This window comes from Vicia villosa, linkage group LG1 (genome assembly GCF_029867415.1).
Source record: "Vicia villosa cultivar HV-30 ecotype Madison, WI linkage group LG1, Vvil1.0, whole genome shotgun sequence".
NCBI lineage: Eukaryota > Viridiplantae > Streptophyta > Magnoliopsida > Fabales > Fabaceae > Vicia > Vicia villosa.
In genome coordinates this window covers 142,949,185-142,970,790 of record NC_081180.1, presented here as the reverse complement: position 1 = coordinate 142,970,790, position 21,606 = coordinate 142,949,185, and the positions used below count along the sequence as shown (strand labels likewise).

The following is a 21,606-nucleotide window of genomic DNA, read 5'->3' as shown; positions in this document are numbered from 1 at the left end:
ATCAAGCTTCAAAGGGAATAATACAAGTATATGTTGCAAATAATCATAAATAAAGGAACTTCATGTGGTCTCACTTTCAACAATAAATGATGTCCATAATTAGTAATTGTCTTATATATATATATATATATATTTTTGGGTTAAATATGTCAGGGGTCCCTATAAATATGTGACCCTGCATTTTTAGTCCGTATATTTTTTTTTTTTGAATTATGGTCCCTGTAAAATTTGACGTCCTCATAAATGGTCCTTGCCGTTAGTTTCCACTAACGGATGATGACGTGGCTTTCCAAATGTGTTTTATTTCTGTGATACGTAGGAAAACGTTTATAATAATGTTATTATTTTATATTTAAGTGAAAATACACAAACCTAATACCATATCCTTATTTCTTGTCTGCGCCCAAATCGATTTTCATCACATTCTTCTTTGTCGTTATTCTTTTTCTTCATCATTCTTCATCATGCTTAGCAGTTACATAAGGTATGTCATCTTCTTCAATTAGAAGCAAATCAGTATCAGTTCAGTCAATAAGTGTGAGCAATCTTCGATGGAGAATGTGTGCTTGCAATCTTCGTATGATTTTGTATCGTTGCAAGAACTGTCGTAATCGAGGGAGACTCTTCTGGAGATGTCCCTTTTGGCAAAGCGAGGAAACATGCATTCTCTTCGAATGGGATGATAATATTGTACCAGGGCACGATGTAATCGAGACTTTAGATAAAGAATGAAGAAATGATTCGACCAAGATGAGGGAGATGCAATCTGTTGAAACATTGAAGGAGTTGTATAAGTCAACAGTGAAGAAGAATGTGGAATTGTAAATCCAGTTAAAATCACATGGCTTTTATAGAAAGATCAAGACAATCACTTGATTTAATAATTTTTTTTTTTAAATCCACGTCATATTTTTTAAATTTTTTTATATATTATATTTTTTTTACTTTTTTTTATTTTTATATTAATCTTTTAATTTTTATATTAAATTTTTAAATTTTTTTTATATATCATATTTTTCTAATTTCTTTATATATATTTTAAAGAGTATATATTAATTAATAATTTTTCATTTTTTTAAATTAAGAAATTATTTAAACAAAATTTTATTATTAACATTGTTGGGTTATGGCCCATTTGCTCTAGCCCCACTTCCAATTTATTAAATCAAGTGATTCTTTGCTTTATAAACACCAACTTTGTTTAGGAAAATTTAAAAAACCATAAATAATTAAAGTTAATAAAATATAAAACATAATTTAAAATAAAAAATAAAATATAATTAAAAAACATAAAAAAAATAGTTAAAAAATATAAAAATAAATAAATAAATCAAATAAAATTCCATGTGAATTAAAAAATAATTAAAAATTAAAATAAAATTCCACGTGGATTGGCACATAGACAGCAAGAGAGAATTTTGCTGTAATGTGGCAGTCAAGAGAGTATTTGATGAAATTTAAAAATTAAAGAGTTTTTAAAAAAAAAAAAAACTTTATCAAGGACTAAAATCAAATCCCCTAATATTATATGGGTGTTGTATATTTAAAGCTAAAACTTATTTCCAAATTGCAAACTTAAACTATATAACATTAGAGATGTTGTTAGAGGAAGACACATAATATATAAAAACGTATAAACATAATAGGAAATAAATAAATATATTAAAAAAACATGACACGCAATGAAATCTCTGTCCATGATTTACGTTGGTATCTTTCTCCCTTCGTTTTGTTGTCCCTCCCTCGTACGCTTTTCCCTTTCCTTCTCCACCGATCTTTTCCATTCCCAAATCCTCATTCCAACCAAACCCTTCTCTTCCATGGCGATATAGCTCATCAATCACCTCTCCAAAATGCACGCTTTCAAAGACAAAGTCACACAGAAGCTTTCGCATCTCTTTTCCAATAATTCCCCTGCCTCCTCTTCCCCTCAGGTAACTTTTTCCATTTCAATTTCAATTAAATCTTTACTTTTTCTTGAATTTATGATCCTCGTTACTTTTACTTCTTTTCGTTATTTCCAATAATTCATATTAAATAAAAAGCTTGTTATGCACTGTTCATATTAGATCTGATTCGTGCCAAAATAAAATCTGAATCTGAGGGTTCATTGGTTTCATTAGTTTTTAAACCGGACCCAAAATTCAATGTAATAACACGACGATACCGATAATAATTTGAAAAAAAAATAATGAATTAAACTTAATTACAAATTTACAAATGTTGGTTTCGCCGATACTGACACAGACACATACACGCCTTTTTTTATCGGAGGTGTTAGTGCTGCATTTACTGCAAGTGATGGAAAATATTTTCCTTCATGTGTGCAGGCTAGTTCCTATTCTAGAGATGGTAAACCTGTGTCTTCATATTTATCATACATTATCCCATCAATCTACTTTGATGGATCAAACTCAAGCAAGACTCAACATGGTCATAAAGCAACTCGTTCATCTTCTGGATTTAATTATGAGAATTTTGAGTATCAAGATGTTTCATCGGATAAATATGTCGATTGTGATACCGCAAATAACAGCCCAGATTTAACGAAAGATGAAAATACCAATGAAGACCGAACCTCTACAAGGAATAGTTCTACAAGGAATAGTAGTAGTTGTAGTTCTGAGGTTTATGAAGAAGCAAACGGGCAAACTCCAAATCGTTCAAAGAAGTCTACGCTCAATCTTTCGGACGATTCTACTTTTATATCTCCAGAGTTGCATGAATTTTTCGAATCGTGCCTCCCTAACATTGTAAAAGGACGACAATGGGTCTTACTTTATAGGTAACTTTGCTCTCTAGTTATTTTAGTTGGTGCCATGAAGAGTATTGCATTGTTGTATTTTAAATATTGATTCAACAATTTTTTTCTTTAAATTAAGGGCAGTACGTTGAAACATGGAATATCGCTTCGTACACTTATTCGCAAAAGTGCTGAAATTCCTGGTCCTGGTTTGCTGGTATGTCCATCTTAATGAGCTAAAATGCATGTCTTTTAGCCAAACTCCGGATTACATATGATATTTTCTGATTGTATATCGATGTATCATTCTTTTGTTGAGAATGGATTTATTGTATTTTTCTTTTGTAAAACTGATAGATTGTTGGAGATAAGAAAGGTGCTGTGTTTGGCGGGCTGATAGATTGCCCTTTGAAACCATCAGCAAAGAGAAAATATCAAGTATGCTAACTTCATTTTATCATGAATAATGATTCTTTAAGAAGACACTTCTTCATCTTGAAGTATGATTTCATTTTCTCTACTTTGATTGTAGGGGACAAACCAAACTTTTGTGTTTACAACTCTATACGGTGAGCCAAGGCTGTTTCGACCTACTGGTAAGGGGTTAATTTTGCGGTGTTAATGCATATTTTTTGTAGGATCTTTTGTATTTTAAGTTCATTGAACTTGCGTTGTTTTGATTTTGTAAATTTATGTGCAGGTGCAAATCGTTACTACTTCATGTGTTTGAATGACTTACTTGGACTTGGCGGTGGGGGTAATTTTGCTCTATGCTTAGATGGAGATTTGTAAGTACTTCTCTAAACTAATTGCTTAGTTTCTTTCGTTACATTTTACTCATAGTTGAAGGACCATTTTTAGGATCTTTTCTTGATTCTATTTCCTTTTTGAATAGGTTAAATGGAACTAGTGGACCTTGTGATACATTTGGAAACCAATGTCTAGCTCATAGTCCAGAGTTTGAGCCGAAGAATATTGAGGTAATTTTCTTACCGTACCGTTTGTTTTGAAGATTACAATAAGTTTATAAGTAGCTTTTATCCCCTATAGAATCTATTTGGATTGACTTATTTGAGTTTATCTACAAGCATTAGCACTTGTGTTGTGGGAGAAAGCTTATGAAAACGACATATGATATGTATTTAAGTTGTTTTCAACTTATCTCCATAAACTCTTCAAGATAGCTATGAGAATATCTTTTAGTTTATATGAAAACATTTTAACTTTATTTTATCGTTGAATTATAGAAATAGCTAATTCTATTAGCACTTATTTAAGTTGTTTGTCCATAGTTCATAAAATGCCATGGATATCACCCATTACTTATTTCTACCATGTATGTTCTTACATTTATTAAATTAGTTATGATATATTACGATGATTTGTGACTTACTCGGCATATTTCTTTGATGTGCAGTTGTGGGGATTTACACATGCTATGCACGGATAAGATATCTTTATTTCAGTGTCTAATAGAAGCTCTCTCCTGTTTTTTATTCCACTATTCGAATGTAGTTTAGCTTCGAGAGGGTGACTGTTTACACGTACACGATCGATTCATTCGATATAGTGTCAAAACACGTCCCATGTTTTTTTGGGTATATGGATTTGTGGAAGTTGGATATATGGTTGGAAGACATTGTTGTGTGGTAGAGAATATGTAAGGTGAGTATAAAGCACTGTCACCACTCACTAGCAATAATAAAAGTGAATGTTTAGTCCAGTGGGAACAATGTTATAGCCACAGGTACTAAGTGAAGTATTAACATTGATGCAAATATTGAGATTGAAATATAATTGGCAGCAAGAATTCATGTTATGTACCAAAGTGCAGTTATTGAGAGGTTGTAATTTATTCAGTTAGCTATTATTCTTTTTTGCAATATTACTGAAAATTTCTCTCTTGCAAAATGCAGTTTATTTCTACTTAATTTATAGTTGAATTGTACTAAATTGTAGATAAGCTGTATGACTCTATTATTAACTTTCTATATTGATTTTAATTCATTGTTATGAAATTGGTTATGAGTCAATCTCTATATTAAAACTTAATAGGATATCAAAGTCACCTAACTCAAAAGTAGAGTGAGTGAGATGTATAGGAAAAAAACTTCAATTCTAAAGATGAAATCTTATTAAAGTATATATTTGGATTCACATTTGGATCATTTATAATTGATTATGAGATATTTGGTTCTTTCGATGATGTTTTTTTTACTTAAGCTATGATTTTATAATGCTAGAGTATTTAAATGAGGTTATTTGCATTCTAATCAACTTAACCACCTCTAACTAACTTTCAAAATATTCTTACTAACACTATGGGTGGCAAACAAGTATGTCTGTCTTATTTGGACTCGTTTCGCAAAAAAAAAAGGACACTGTATCTTTTAAGCCTAAAAATGCAAAAATTTATTTTAATGTCTGTGACTGCAAAAGTTTGCAAGAAAAACAAGGCGGACACGTTAGAGGGTGCGAGCCTAAACCTTTGGGTCACCCCACATTAAAGTGCGGGCAAAACAGACATGCTCAATGGGACGAGTCTGTTTTGCCATCCCTAACTAAAATAAAAATATTTGTTACGACTAAATTTTTTTACAAAACAACTTGTTACTTAATCATCAAGTAACCTCATAGCACTATGAATTACATGTTTCTAAGCGCCTTGAACAATTTCAATAGCATAACTTTAGTCATAATTTCACACACTTGATCTTCACTTCTACAACATTTCAAGCATAGCCTTCCATTACTTGCAAATTCGATCAATATTAGTGCAAAGAGATTGCACTTTACCACTCAATGGGCGTGATAATAATCTAGTCACTTATCTACGTGTTCAACATTTTCATTTGGGTCTATTGGTCTCATCATACCTCTGCAACTTATGAAACTTCTCTAATGACCCCGGAATCCTACTATCATAGATGCAAATGGGCAGAGCGTTCCTTTTTCGCTCTAGAACTAGAGCTTCTTTGTCATAACTCTTTTTTCCTTCGAGGACGAAGAACCTCTAGGGAGTGTGGCTACCACCCCTCCCTTTAGGATCAGGGGAGGAGTCTTATGTATTCGGTGACGGTCACGAGAAAGCAACCTCATGGTCGCTCCACATAATGTTGTTGACCTAACGAAGGATAGTTCGGGAATGACAGCTTGATTGCCTTATGAGGCTGCCTTTAGCACGATATTGTTTCTTAGTGTGATGTGTTGCAGATTCTCTTTAATCATATAGAGCCTCTGGAACGATATTGTGGTGTATGTGCTCCTCTGGAGTACAGACGATAAAGTTAAAGAGTACCTGTTTAAGGTATAGGACGACGTTGATGTCTCTTTAGTTGCTTATCTCATTCGAGTTTTTAGTGGAATCGCTCTGATAAGTAACATTGGGGACATACTATTCTATTTTCATTGTTGCATGTTTTATTTCATTTTGGTGTTGTTGAACCGTTTTGATGATTCTATGTTTGATGAGACTTATGTCAAAACGTTATTATTTTCAGCTACGTAATTGAAAATATTTTTGGTTTCTTGTTTTTATGGTTGGTAAACCATGTGTGACACTGATTGTTTGAGTTATTTATTGAATTATTTTACTTTATATCGAGTCAGAAATTAAGGTGTTACAACTTCTCTACCAAAAAATATAAATTCTATTGTTGCACCATATTATAAACACTATCTTGTAGGTCGTTAGCTCCTTGTAATCCAAGGTTGGCATGTAAAAGTTGAAGGCCAAAGATCATTTCCTGTACATATACCACATGTAGTAGTGGAGATCGTTGTAATGGTTCACCTTGGTGAAACTGTTGCATAGACTTCAAGAATGGAAAAGCTTGGAATGCTCTATGGCCAACTCTTAGTGGAGCGAGATCTTATTGTGGAGGATTGGAAGTAGATGCTACTAGGATTGGAACGTCGTCACAGTTCCATTGTGGAACTAGAGGTGTTCGGTAAATGGTGAAACAATGCTTCACTACGGTGGTCTTGGGCTTCCGGTGTGGTGGAAAAGAGTATGATCTACAAGGTTAATACTCAAACACCCAAGTGAGAGAATAAGAAGAGATGTGAAAGTTAAAATTGATTTAAATACATGAGAATGTTGCGCTTTTTGTCTTATATAGGGAAAGCAATTTAAGTTAAAAGAGCGAAGTGTAACGTCGATCGCAGTCAACCGTCCAATTGATCGGCGATTGGTAATATTTCAAAGACGGAATTGCCTGTTCTAAACAAGAATGACGAACACCTATTTTTCCATGCACCTCTTTATTTTAGTTTAAAACCTTTCGTCTTATGTCTTGTGAGCTGTTAGAATGACTATTAATTATTTACTATATCATTAAATTGCATCAAAATTAATACTATTTGTAAATACAATATTAGTGTTAATTTGTTTTAAAATGATGTACAACTTAGAATGAATTTTTTTTAACATTTTTGTCTTTTAATTATAGAAACACCATATATACATACATAAAAATGGTAGGAAACAACACATGAATTAGTTATTGTAAATTGAAAAAGGCTTGGTCAACCTAAAATCCAAGTGTTGTGTTTGCACGTGGATGAAACGAAAGGAGCAGCGTGAGTTTCTGGTTGACGCCCACTCTAAATAGCCTTATTTATCAAATCAAACATATTAACTAATTCCTTTGAGTCTCTCTTTGACATCTTCATACCTAACTAACTTTGTCTTCTTTCTCTATTCCTTAAATCATCAATGGACTCTTCACATTTTTTCACTCTCCAACACAGAAGGATCACACCAACAACTTATCACAGTTTGCTCTTCATCAGATAATTCATCTTTTATATCATACATTCTTTCTTTTTTTCTCAAACAAAAACAAACAAAAAATATTGGTGTTCCTTCAAGATATTATTATTATACATCAACCATGTTGCAGGATGTTTTTGATCCGCCACTCCCATCGAATTCAAATCCAGATCAACAACAACATCAGCATCATCAAAATCAACATCAACAACAGCAGCAACTTTCCGTTGTAATTACCTTACCTTAATAATCTGTCATAATATTTATGAATGATTGATTTTTGTGTGTTTGTGACAACTTGTTAGAAATCTAGAATCCATTATTGACATTCTTCTGCACGACAAATTGTGTCATTTTCTATCGATTTATGGTCAGCATATAATGCTTCAATAACGACGGATCAGAGATTCTGCAATAACTGCATTTGCACTTTTTTTTTTTATATAATATATTATCTCTATCTGATCCATGACAATAACATGCAATATAAATGTCATTTTCGGAAGGTTGCATCGTTATAAAGTGCAATGTAATCTCAACTTGCGCATTTTTCTTTCTTTCTATCAGGAATAATATTATATCTTCTTGTACTTGTTCACACTTTTGCTAATTTAGTTAACAACAACACTTCACATGTATAGCATTATGGTTCCTTTAAGTCTCTTTTATTTCACATTAAATCAATTTCCATAACAAGTAGTAGCATGGCATGAGGTTCCTTTTTTGTTTTATCTCCAAACCTTGCCTCCAACATGTCACATTATAAGGCATAGCATAGATTCACATCTTTTTCTGCAATATCAACATCTTAAAAATGCCATCTCTTTTGTATTTATCTGTTTATAACCAATCAAATTTGTACGTTGAATACTCCATTATCGACTATTAATTGTATATATAGGCATCATCATCACTGTTTACTTATTAGTTTTTTTTTTTTCTACGGGTAATCATGTTATTTACATTTCCTTTATATGCATGGTTACAGGATGAAATTTCCAGCCCTCTTAGCGCCGCGCAAATTTTCGAGCTATGTAACCCTGAGTTATTTCCGGAAGCTTTGCAGAATTCTGAGGTTACATCAAGCTCGAATTGTTGCTATGAAGAGAATTCCTCATATGCGACAAATATATTAGATGTAGAAACCAAGTTCAATAATGTAGAAACTAAGTTCAATAATAGCAATAGCAATAACACAGTAGTTGTCACAACTCCAACTAGCACCAACAACATCAACAATAACAATAACAATAACAATTCCAACAATAGCAATAATCTATCTGTTATCTTTGATTCGCAAGAAGAAATCGACAATGACATATCTGCTTCAATAGATTTCTCACTATCACCCTCTTTCAATGTTCCTTCATTCCTTCCAGTCACATCAACACAGCAAGTAGAACAATTTGATTTCAATTCTCATGTTCAACAGCTCACAGCATGTTCATCTGTCGAAGGCTTTTCACAGTATCATAATCCAAATGATTCAGTTGCACCTCTTATGGGAGCTCCATTATCATTACCACCTGTTTTTGAAGAGGATTGCATAACTTCTGTACCTTCTTATGTTCCTTTGAATCCTTCATCTCCTTCTTGCAATTATCTTAGTCCTGCTGGAATGGCCGGGTTCATGCCTAATGGCCCTCTTACCACTGCTTTGTCTACTGATAGTTCTGGTTTGTTTGGTGGAAACATTCTTCTCGGTCCTGAACTTCAGACACAAGAAATTGATTATCAAGGAGATAGTGGTAGAATTTATTGCGCAGATCCTATTCAGAGGGTGTTTAACCCTCCTGATCTTCAGGTATTGACAAATTCTAAACTAGTCTGTTAAGTTCTTTATAATTATATTACTACCTCTCAGGGCTATCTTTGAGAGCGTGCCGCACAGGTCCAAAATTTGTCATAGTTAAACCGTAATTAAATAGGATCTCATAAAAATTTGTTAGTGTTAAACCAGGTTAAATGGGGCCTAACCTGCACAGGGCCTCCAAAAACTTAAGACGACTTGACTATGCATGCAGTTTCGGTTACAATGAAAAATGTTCGATATACTCTACTTTCAGGCTCTTAATACTGAGAATCAACAACTAGTAGCTGGTTCTGGAAGTTCTGCTAATTTAACACCAGAAATCTCAAACTTGGAAGACTCTACATTCAAAGTTGGAAAGCTTTCGGTTGAAGAAAGGAAGGAAAAGATTCATAGATACATGAAGAAAAGAAATGAAAGAAACTTCAGCAAGAAAATTAAGGTACTCTCTCAAGCTCCTTACTCTCGAAACAATCAAAGCATAATTGAAAACCTTATCATGTTACATATGAATTTGCAAGGTATAATTACTTGATCATGAAACCACTTCTTCTTACTGCATATTTTGAAGTTCATCTATCTAATGATGATGATGCAAACCAAATATGCAGTATGCATGCCGCAAAACACTGGCTGATAGCAGACCTCGAGTTAGAGGACGATTCGCAAAGAATGATGATTTTGGAGAGGCACAAAGAACTGCTAGTGGAAATCATGAAGAAGAAGATGAAGAAGAGGTATATCTTATAAAATTCATTCATATCAAATAACATTCGATTACTGTTTTTAGAATGGTTTTTAATCATGATTTCTTTGATAATTGTAACTATATATTACAGGTAGTTGTGAAAGAGGAAGATGATATGGTTGATTCCTCAGATATATTTGCTCATATCAGTGGAGTGAACTCATTCAAATGCAACTATTCAATTCAATCATGGATTTAACTCAATAGTTTATTAATTAGTTTATGTAGATTTTTGCATGGCCTTGTTCCAATCCAGATTTCTCATATATGATTGGGTTTGATGGATGAGGAAGTTGAATAATTGAGGTCCTATATACTATACAAATAAAGTGAATGAAGAATATAAATATATATAGAATGTATTCTCATTACTTGTATCAACCTATAAAAAGGTTGAGGTGGTTTCTTTTATATTAGTTGGAAACTACATTTTTCTTTTATCCTACCTAAGCACATGTTTTTGATTGTATTTTTGGTGTAAAGCTTTTAAATATATATTATTATTTTTTGACAGAAGCTTTTTAATATATAGTGCTTCCATCAAGCTCCAAACTTCGGTTTCATGAGGTAGAGGGCTATATCTCCTCCATATGTAGTGCTTTAATGAAGTTTTCACGATCGTTTCGAATGCACATTCTCGTTCCATAATAGTTTTATCTTTGAAAATAGCGGTGTCAGGGTTGCATTTGAATTTTCCTTGCTCTGGAGCTGTCCAAACAGTATCATTCATTCCATTTTGCTGTTGTTCTCCTCCGGTTTTAGCCATTGCTCCAGCTGCGTCGCGCTGCTGTTCATGCCTTGCAGCTCTCAAACTCGATCTACCACCTGCATAATTATCAAAACTGGCCTCCGCTGTCTCGGCCCTCTGCAAATAGCATTTACTTGAGCATTTCATGCATAATTCCTCTAGAATTCATCTGTTTTCATTGATACAAACATCCCCGCGCAAGATGAAACGAAATCCATCCAATAATTTTTCATTTCTTCTTTTCCAAATACACCAAAGACCTATCACAAAATTATATAATTGAACTTGGGACAACCTTACTAATAACTGAAAAAAAGAAAGAAGCAAAACCATCTTCCGTATCAATCAAACCATCAATTATAGGCCGTAACTTCGCCTCCTCCCAAATCTCGAGTTTTCCTACCCCAACAAAAATGTGTCATTCATTCTTAAAATTACTTTGGCCACCTATCTGAAAAATGCACACCTTTTTACTGTAATTTTGGTCTTGTCGGTAAACATTCTCTAGCCATTCTCCACATTTTATGGAATTTTTAATTTTTCATATACTCAACCACTTCTATTCCTAAATGCTCCATTATCAATCAAATTTTCCATGATGTAATAATAAGCGCCTAAGCGGACTTCACACTTTACGCTCCATGTGAATTAAATTTTCAATACACTTTGCTCCTCGACACACTTTAACACCGTGAATATCTCATTTGGTAGTTACGCAAAGACATATAATTTGCATGGTACGAGTTCGAACTCGCAACATTACACTTATTCATTTTTAAAAAGTAAAATTTTGATCTTTACATAACTAAATAAATAAAAATTAAACAATTTAATGGAGATCAGTTATCACCAAAATTGATATATTTAGAAAAAATATATGATAGTGTAGGATGGTTTCTTGGTGTTTCTTTTAGGTCTTAATTCTAATGTTTTAGGAAAATTCTTATTCTACCCCATGGTCTAAAAAAGTACCTTATGAAATTCTTAAAATGCTCTTCAAAATCGAAAATATATTTTTGGTGCGCACCACTTGTTATTAAAATTGAGTAAATCTGAAGTATATTTGCGGTTTCAAATCGGCAATATATTTCCGGTTTCTTCTGTTACCTCAGAACCATTTTATCATTTTAATATATTTACGGTTCATTTTCACATAATACAAATATGTACAATTGAAAAAAAAACATAAATTACTGAATAACAAAAAGCTACTTAACCCGAACTACTGAATATATAAATAGTGCTATAGTAGTACAAAATACAAAAATGTAATCCAAACTGAATAACAAAGAAGTACAACCAAATAACAAAAAAAAACTACTGGGTATGGCAGATGATGAGTCGGCCTGTCACCCTCGAGGCGTCCCTCTGCTGTCTCTTGTAAAGCATAGCCTCCTGAGCCTCCGCAATGATAGCATACAGAACACCTCTAACATCGGTGTCATCAGGAAACAAACCTCTGTCTAAACCATCCCGCGCAAGCTCCATGATACGGCAGCACCTGTACAACACGTCAGTCGCATGATTGACCCTAGCTTGCTCCTCCTCTAGGATCTCCTGTTGAATTAGCCTCGGTGGGTTCTCTGGAACATCCTGTATCATGTATGGATGGGACACCCGGAAGAATCATAACATGTAATCGTACTCGTAGCTCCAGTCGGATGTAGCTACGGTACTTCTAGCCTCCTCAGGAACAAGAAGATTCTCAAAATCATCAAAAAACTAATCCATATCCCTCCGTCTCACCGTCGGAGGAGCAGCTATAGCAGGATCCCGGAGAATGTTATGGGTGAACCCGAACTCACGCATCACCCGCTCAGACATATAGGCAGCCGTCCTTCGAATTCCGCAAGCCAACCAACCTGTAAACAGCGACACCTCGTTAAATGGTATCGTATCACAGTGGTCATCATATGAAGAGAAGTGTTCGTCCTCATATGGAAGCCGATCAATGTACAATCAAAATGACTCTACTGCCTGGTTCCCTCGGAGGGGATCGTAAGTGCAGGCTCGCGACTTATCTTCAGTATAGCCCGTTGCAAGTGACCAACCCAATATGCAGGGGAAGTGATGTAGGATTCATCCTTGAAATAAGAAAATTAAATAGTTAGTTTCTCGAATCAAAATAATTAACAAAGGCCACAAAGAAAAAGAAGTTATACCATCATGAGTGACATGTTGCCGGTTATCTGCTTCGTATTCCACTTTATCCCTTCATTCAGCTTCGTGTACAAGTATACCAGGAAAGCAGCCCCCTAGTTCCACTGGTGGACCGTCTCAAGATCAGCGAAAAACCGAAGGTACATGATATCAGTGTAAGTGGCACTGGTATCCATAAAAATCTGTGTGCCAACAAGATACAAAAGGTATGCTCTCATAGCATACCTCCTGTGCATGGTAACCTGCTCGTCATCACCATCGACCTCTCGTGCACGTTGTACCTCCTCTTCGAACACCCGAGCCAAATAGTTGTACCTGTCGTGACTACCTCGGACTTTATCAATCTCTTCCAAGCCACTCTCAGGGGTAACTCGCAACATCTCAACCAATAGATACAATGCCTCCTCTTTACCGATCCTCTCATGATCCAAGAATCTCCCTCTGATCGGAAGATGAAGCAGACACGCGACGTCGTCGAGTGTGATCGTTCTCTCACCATGTGATATGTGTAACAACAACGTCTCATGGTGCACCTCTCGACGAAAGCGTTAATCATACCCCAGTGGACCACACTATATCCACATAGGGCCAAATCTTTCAACCCTGTAAGTTGTAAAATCTCATCAAACCATGGCTCTGTAGGGGGTACCAGTCTACTAATCTTCCACTCATGGCTAATGACCTTGAGCGTATCACGGTCATGTATAAATATTTTGAGGGATTTAATCAACAAACAAAAATTCAAAATTCATAAACAAAATCATAATTTAAAATGTAATAGAAATCAAAATTCAAAACTCATACTTGTCCGTTTCAGATACGTCTAGCAACATAGTCAGGGTAAAGAGGAAGAAGGGATAAATCAGACAGTCCTCCTCCAAAAGTAAGTTGTGCAGATGCTCGCGGTGCAGGCTATGCACGAGCCACCACTGGTTCCGTTTGGGGCTGTGATGGAGTCTGGGATGGAGGCTCTGGCTGAGGCTGAGACTGGGCCTCTGGTACCTCAGGTGTCGCCTGAGAACCTGAGGCATCTCCCGCCTCAAATGTTGTATGTGTAGAGGTGCGTCTGCGGGAGGACGGGGGTGGAGAAGGATGGACTGGAGAATCTTGTTTGTTGGGGGAGGCCGAAGTAGTGGGAGTAGCAGGAGGAACACCGGAAGATGGAGCTGGTGCATCCACTACGGCCTGTCCATATGCAGGACGAAGCTGGGTTGCCTGACTCCTTTCTCTCCGCACAAAAGTGTGTTGTGCTACCCTGACGTGTCTCAATTGAGATGCTCTGTCAGTCATTAATCTTGTGGAAGTACGGAAAAAATGTTAACTCAAGGACCAATGTTGAAAACAATCTTGAAAACACATAAAGGAAAAACCCAGAAATATACATGCGGTTTTGTTCTTGCTGAAAACCAGAAGTATATTTCTGGTTTCTGCTGCGATTTCAAAGGTGCGTTAATGACACCCCACCCCGCAAAAGAACTCAATTAAACAACCATTGATCATTTAAAATACATGTCTAACACCTTAGAAATGATTTATAATGTTCAAAACAATACACAAATATCTAATTTCTGACCTAAAACACACATTTAAGTGGATTTTACTTAAACTCTAAAAATTTCAAAATCAACTTACTTGATTGAGTGCTGTTGTTTTTTGTTGTTTGAGTGTTGTTGGATGCTTGATACACTGATGTTTGATGCCTTAGAACGACTTCGGTTGCAAATGCGGTTGATTCGATAAAAATGAGATTGAGAGATGAGTGTGTTTGCTTGTTTTGGAAACTGTAATGGAAGGGGAAGAGGCAGTGTGCCTTTTAGGTGTTCAACTAATCGGAATTATACTTGCGGTTTCATACCGTAGTTATATTTTCGGTTAGTTCCAACGTTAATGTCAATTATGGTGCGTACCGAAATACACTTCCGATTTTGAGAGATATTTTTTAAATTTCGCGTGGTGCGTTGGAAAAACATGGGGTGGAATATGAAATCTCCTTTATTTATTTTATTAGGCTTATTTTCTTTTTAAGTCCACCTACGTCTTGGATCACGATATAATATTTTTGTTTAACACTACTTTTTGTACCTCCATCATTAGTTCGAGCTATACACATCCAACAAAATGTTTGGCCCATCTCGTGTGCATTTTTGCATACTCTCTCCGAACTGCATAACATTTTTTCTCTCTCTTTCTTTAAGACTGTTTTTTTTATTCTAAGTGGTCTATCAATTGCTTTTAAGGAAAGAGATAACTCAATAAAATGGCAGGAAATGATCTGATTTTGTAAGAAAATTAGTATTTTGTTTCATTTGAAAAAACAATTTTAGAGAATTTCTACCATATTCACATCTAGAAACATAGAGTCTTATTAAAGAAGTGGAGAATTTTAATTAATAAATAATAAATATAGAGAATAAAACTTAAAGAAAAAATAACAAATTAATGAAATATAGAGTAAATTTGAAAATATTAATTTAAATAAAAATAAAATATTTATACTTTAACTTTTGCACACTTTTGAAATTGCATGAAATTATTTTTTAAATGTGCTATACTTACACTGATTTGCTACACCTTATAGAAATTACACCGTATATACCAATTGTGTTGTGTTGTACATATATCAAAGGAACATAAAAAATTATTAAAAAATTATGAATACGTATATTTACCATAAAAATTATGGTGTATGTGTATACTTTAGTGTATAAATAGCTTTTCTCTAATTTTTTTAATGGCAAATTATGAATAGTTCAACTTCATATACATACATACACACATACTTTTAATGGCAAATTATGTCCGTTTTGTGGGTTAGAAGAAGAGAATGCGGAACATCTTTTTGCTTCGTGTCCGGTTTCTCTCCTTTGGTGGACTAAACTTTGTGAGTGGCTTCGCATTGACATCTCTTCTTCTTCGGGTAATCTTTTTACTCGTCTTTGTTGCTTGAAATCCGCTTGTAGATTAAAATTCAAAATCCACACTAGGTGGCTTTTCGGTATGGCCTTTTGTTGGGGAATTTGGATTTGTAGAAACGAGGTTGTTTTTAATAGAGGTGTAGGGAGTAGTTTTGATATGGTGGGGTTGTTGAAATTTGTTTCATGGGAATGGTTTCTTTCTTCTTATAATGTGAGAGATGCTTCTAGTTGGGATGAGTGGTGTGCAAATCCGATGCTTTGTTTTTGATTGTAGTGAGGGCCGGTTTGTTATGGTTCCAGTTTTTTTTTTTTTTCGTTTGTTGACATCTAGAATGGTTTAGACTTTTCTCTTATGTAACCGTGGGTTTGCACCCCTTGTGCTTTATTAATATACCTTCTTTGCTTAAAAAAAAAAAAACATTGACATGCACATGCAATATTGATACAACATAATCTAAATACACATGACATACAAAAATACAATACTATACACATTTACTATCCAATATAAATGTTTCAGATAGATACCAAAAAATAAGCATATGACAAACGAACCTTTACTGAAAAATTAATGTTTTATGTTAAGGGACCAATAACTACACACAACTTCCAATGTCTTCACAAATATTAAGAGACTCATTCTTTAAATACATTAAGAAATAAAATACAGACTACTATTTCAACTGCAATGCCTTATCGTCTCAAATACTCATGTAGTTTCTAGTTTTTGATAAGAAATTTGAGATCTAAAATTTTTGAATTCCGCTTCTAGGATTGGCGAATTGGGTTTTCTACCCTTAATTCAAAATTTGAATTTTAGGGTTTCAGTGTGTCAAACTTTATAATTCACGTAGTTTGACCTAACTCATCCTTATAAAACCAGTTGGTAAGGTGAGGAGTGTCCCTCTATATATACTCTTTCAATGCTCTATCTCCAACCAATGTGGGACTTTAGGATCTTCCTAATATAAGGTGAGGAGTGTCCCTCTATATATATTATTTCAATGCTCTATCTCCAACCAATGGGGGACTTTAGGATCTTTCTAATATTGATAACCCTATTAAACATCCAATCATCGTCTCAGCCAACAAATGTTTAATTAGGTATGGGCACTGACCAAACATTGTTTTCAATTAGGAATCAAACCCGGTATTCTCCGGATTACGTCCTTAGCAAGAACTCCTTTACCACTAGAGTCCAAATGCTTGGTTAACGTTTTTTTTTAATTTGATTTAACTAGAAGAACTAATATTGTTGATAGAAACTTTAAGAGAATTATTATTTTTTTAAATTAAAAGATTGTAATTGAATGTTGTGATATTTAGAAGACTACCAACATATTTAAAATTAAAATTATAAGTAGTTTAGACATCTCCAAATCACTTATCATGAGATCAACATATTCCAACTTAGATAATGCATTATTATAAGAAGGGTTAATAGTAATTCACTCCCCTGTAATATTAGCGAATTTTGCTTTTCCCCCCTTCCTACCTTTAGGCAACGGTTTTTTTAAAAAAACTGTTGCCAAAACCTACTTTTGGCAACGGTAGGGGGTAAACCGAAACACGCTCATATTACAGGGGGTAAACTACTATTAACCCTTATAAGAATATTGATATTTTACTCTTAAGAATTAATAAGTATGATTCTTACCATTAACTTTTTGAAAGAAAAAAAAATTGAGAGTGCATTTATGAGAACATGATATATATTTTTTAAAATAAAATGTTAATTTATAAAATAATAACTGATGTTATTTAATTGATAATAACTTTTCCTCCTAAATTATTTAATTTATCTTTTGAAATTATTCCCACTAAGTCACCCCATTAGATGTCATTGTCTTTGGTTTGAAATTGGCTCCTAGACGTATCAATTAATGCTATATTTATGAAACTTAGATATGACCACAAGGATCTTATGAAACGGACAAAACTATTTATTAGAATTTGTAAAAGAAAGATAAGAAGTTAGGTAGGATTTTTGTAGAAAAAGGAGTTAGGTATATTTTTGGATCCATGCTTCCCTTCAAATTCAAAATGGATATTGTGGAGACGGCTACGCTTGATATTTGCATTTCTTTGTCAATCACGATCTCAAAGCAACTATTGTAGACTAAATTATTTTAACTAAAAATTTTCTTTCTATATTCATATTGAATAGGTTGTAATTTTAAGTTTTTGCACAAGAATTATGAACATATAAATAATTATATTAAATTATCTTTTGTAGTTGATGATCGAAATCAATAAGAAAAGTTATCTTTGTTTTTGAACTTTGAATATATAACATAATTTATTTTAAAAATGAACAATCGTGTTAATCAATAACGATCATATATTCTATTAAATAAAATTTTAAATTTTAAATTACTTATATAATATAGCATAATACTATACATTAAAAAAATATATTTGATTGTATATTTAATCTATGGCGTGACTTTTTTTTTTACACATGGTATGACCTACAGTTACATGTGCTTTAAAGTGTATTATTGTTTTTTTTTGAAATTTCTTTACCCGCTTCCTAACCTTCTTAGTTACCTCTGGCGAATTTATCAAAATACCCCTTGTTACGGAAATACGTTTCCGAAAACGTTTTATTGAAAAAAAAGTGTTTTCGGAAATGCACTTCCGAAAATACGAAAAAAATGTGTTTTCGAAGATGCATTTCCGAAAACACCCCTTTTTTGAGTTTTCGGAGATGCATTTCCGAAAACACCCCCTTTTTTGAGTTTTCGGAGATGCATTTCCGAAAACACCCCTTTTTGGGAGAGGGGTGTCTTCGGATGCATATCCGAAATATTCCAAGACCAAATTGGTCTTGGAATGTTTCGGATATACACTTCCGAAAGAATTCAATAATTATTAAAAAAATTAAAATCAAGGTGAATCAATACAATTAATAGGTATAAAATAAAGGTGAATCAATAAAATAAAGGTGAATCAATAAAATCAAGGTGAATCAAAATTTCCTAAACAATTTTAAAGTTAAAAATTATTTTACTAACTTATATAAATCAAAAACATTTTAATTTCATAAGTAAATTTTGAATTATATAGAGTTAAATATAAAATTTATTCATTAAATAAAATTAAGACAAAATCTTTTTTTAATTTTTTTAAACTAAATAAAAAATTATAACTCATTTTTAATTATGAATCAGAATAGAAATATATAAATATATAATAATAATTATTAATTTTGTAAGTAAATATATAAATATATAATATATAAATATATAATAATTATTATAAATTAAAACACCCATTTTTTTAATTTTTATAATTATTATATAAATATATTTATAATTAATATATAATAATTATTATATAAATATATAATAATTTTTATAAATATATAATAATTATTATATTTATTATACAAATATATAAATTAAAACACTCATTTTTTTTTAAATATATAATAATTATTATAAATATATAAATATATAAATAAAAAATTATAACTCATTTTGTAAGTGAAATTATTTTAATTTTTTTAATTTAAATTATTTTAAATTTTAAAATATGAATCAGAATATAAACATATAATAGTTATTATTCATAACTCATAAATTATATTAAAATATATAATTATTATTATTCATTACTCATAAATTATATCAAATTTATGATATGTGAATTAATTAATATCCTAAAATTAATTTTTGGGATTTTTTTTTTCCGAGATGTATTTTCGAATTAATCAAAATCTCAATTTTTGGGATTTTTTCGGAAATGCACTTCCGAAGTCTGAAAAAATTTAGAAAAAAAATATTTCGGAAATGTATTTTTGAAGCGGGGTAAAGTGAGGTTTTCGCTCGGGTGACCCACATAGGAAGGTGGATAAAGAAAAAACCTTATTTTTAATTGAGGAATTATTATTAATTTATTGTCCGCTAACTAATGATTGAATTTTAACTGTGCATCCAATGTGATATTTTCTCGAACATTTTTGTTTGTGAGATGTGTTTTTGGACAAAAATAGGGGTTAAGCTTAGAACAACAACATTCAAATACAATAAAAACTTTGTATATAGATAGAAGTATTATAAGCTCACTTTGGATCCTCTCCTTCAATATTCTCTCCTTCCTTCTCCTTCCTCTCTATCTCTCTCTTAAATTCATTCTCTCTCTTCATTAAAAAACATAAAATAATCAAGAGAGAGAATGAATAAGGAAGGAGAATGAATTCTCTCTCTTCATTATAAGCTAAAGATCGGCAAAGATTAAATAGATAAATCACTATCTTTAGATTATGGCATTCACTTATATTGCATTACACAACAATAATATATGTTACACAAAATCAAATAAATAAATAAATAAATATATATATATATATATATATATATATATATATATATATATATATATATATATATATATATATATAGTGGAAAAAAATTTCTAAGAAATAAAAACACAACAATATTAATATTTATTATTCATAACACTTTTCTAAAGGTTCTTTGAAAACATCTCTCGTTAAAATTTTATTAAAAAAATTTAGTGAAAATAAAATAGTATATTATTTCTTTTAAGATATATTTTTGTTTTAAGCTAGGAATATGTTAAAGGAGTACTAGGGGTCCTCTAACCCAGATACAAAGGAAGCAACAAAAGAAAGATCAAACCAAAGATATTACCCACCAAAAGAAACTTTGCCAAGAAAAAGCAAAGGATCTTTGCAAAAGGAATAAAAGTTTATTTTGGTATGAGTAATGTCCCCAACCATAGACCATTTCCATGCTAAAATCTTGATATTCCAAATTAAATCTGAAATGTCAATGGTTTCCCCTTTAAAAATGACAACATTTCTAGATAACCAGATACACCAACAAACTGCCATCCATATGAGACCTTCTTTATCTTTTCTAATTTTACTCTTCCTGAAAAACTCCCCAAGCTACTGCTAAGCGAAGTGCCAATGAAACCGTCAATCTCGAACCACCTTCCTATGCCACTCCACACTTTCTTCGATAAATGACACGTAATGAGAATATGCTGCAAAGTTTCTGCGTTTCCTGAACAAAAGCAGCATAAAATATCCGACGGGGATGAAACTATTCCTCTAATCATAAGTAAGTCTTTCGTCGGTAATATGTTCCATAGACATCTCCATCCGAACGCCTTTATTCTGAATGGAATGGATATGCTCCATAACTTTCTAAAATTCCCCCGATTCGCCATTTCCACCACCGGTTCAGGAGGAGTAACTGGATCAAACAAGTAGACGTAACCCGAGTTAACTGTGTACCCCTCCGGACGATTATTCCAGCGATGCATATCCTGCATATTGATGTTCATACTTCCATCAGCTTGCTGTAAATACATTCTCATATTGATTAGAGAACTTTCGTCTGCTGCGCTTTGCCCGGACGGTATGCCGAGTTCTCCCCAGACCCAGCTGCCTTGAATCCAGCTGCCAGCTTCAAAGACCGTAATTCTCTCTGCCTTACTCAGACTGTATAACTCTGGAAATAAAGATTTCAAGCTTCCTATCGAAAGCCATACCGCGTTCCAAAATGACGTTCGCTTCCCATTTCCCACCGTAAATCTACATCCTGCCATGAATTCTTTTCCGGAATAACCTTTATCCATCGATAACAAGTCTTTCCACCAAGAATATTTTGACGAACTTCCTTGGTGAATAGTCTCATTTTGAATGTTCAAGCAAATATTGTCGTATCTTGATG

The 21,606-nt window shown here is 33.0% G+C and overlaps 2 protein-coding genes across 2 annotated transcripts; both read left to right on the top strand.

Moving 5' to 3' along the window:
- The first annotated feature begins 1,681 nt into the window (after positions 1-1,681).
- Positions 1,682-4,562, top strand: LOC131618546 (uncharacterized). Its single transcript, XM_058889749.1, has 8 exons — positions 1,682-1,934; positions 2,331-2,785; positions 2,888-2,960; positions 3,101-3,181; positions 3,276-3,339; positions 3,444-3,531; positions 3,639-3,723; positions 4,161-4,562. Exons 1-8 carry the CDS (start codon positions 1,854-1,856, stop codon positions 4,191-4,193), a joined length of 960 nt encoding a protein of 319 aa, XP_058745732.1. The 5' UTR covers positions 1,682-1,853; the 3' UTR covers positions 4,194-4,562.
- A 2,862-nt stretch (positions 4,563-7,424) lies between these two features.
- On the top strand, positions 7,425-10,520 carry LOC131618535 (uncharacterized). Its single transcript, XM_058889743.1, has 5 exons — positions 7,425-7,746; positions 8,506-9,321; positions 9,584-9,769; positions 9,939-10,064; positions 10,167-10,520. Exons 1-5 carry the CDS (start codon positions 7,639-7,641, stop codon positions 10,272-10,274), a joined length of 1,344 nt encoding a protein of 447 aa, XP_058745726.1. The 5' UTR covers positions 7,425-7,638; the 3' UTR covers positions 10,275-10,520.
- The last annotated feature ends 11,086 nt before the right edge of the window (positions 10,521-21,606 follow it).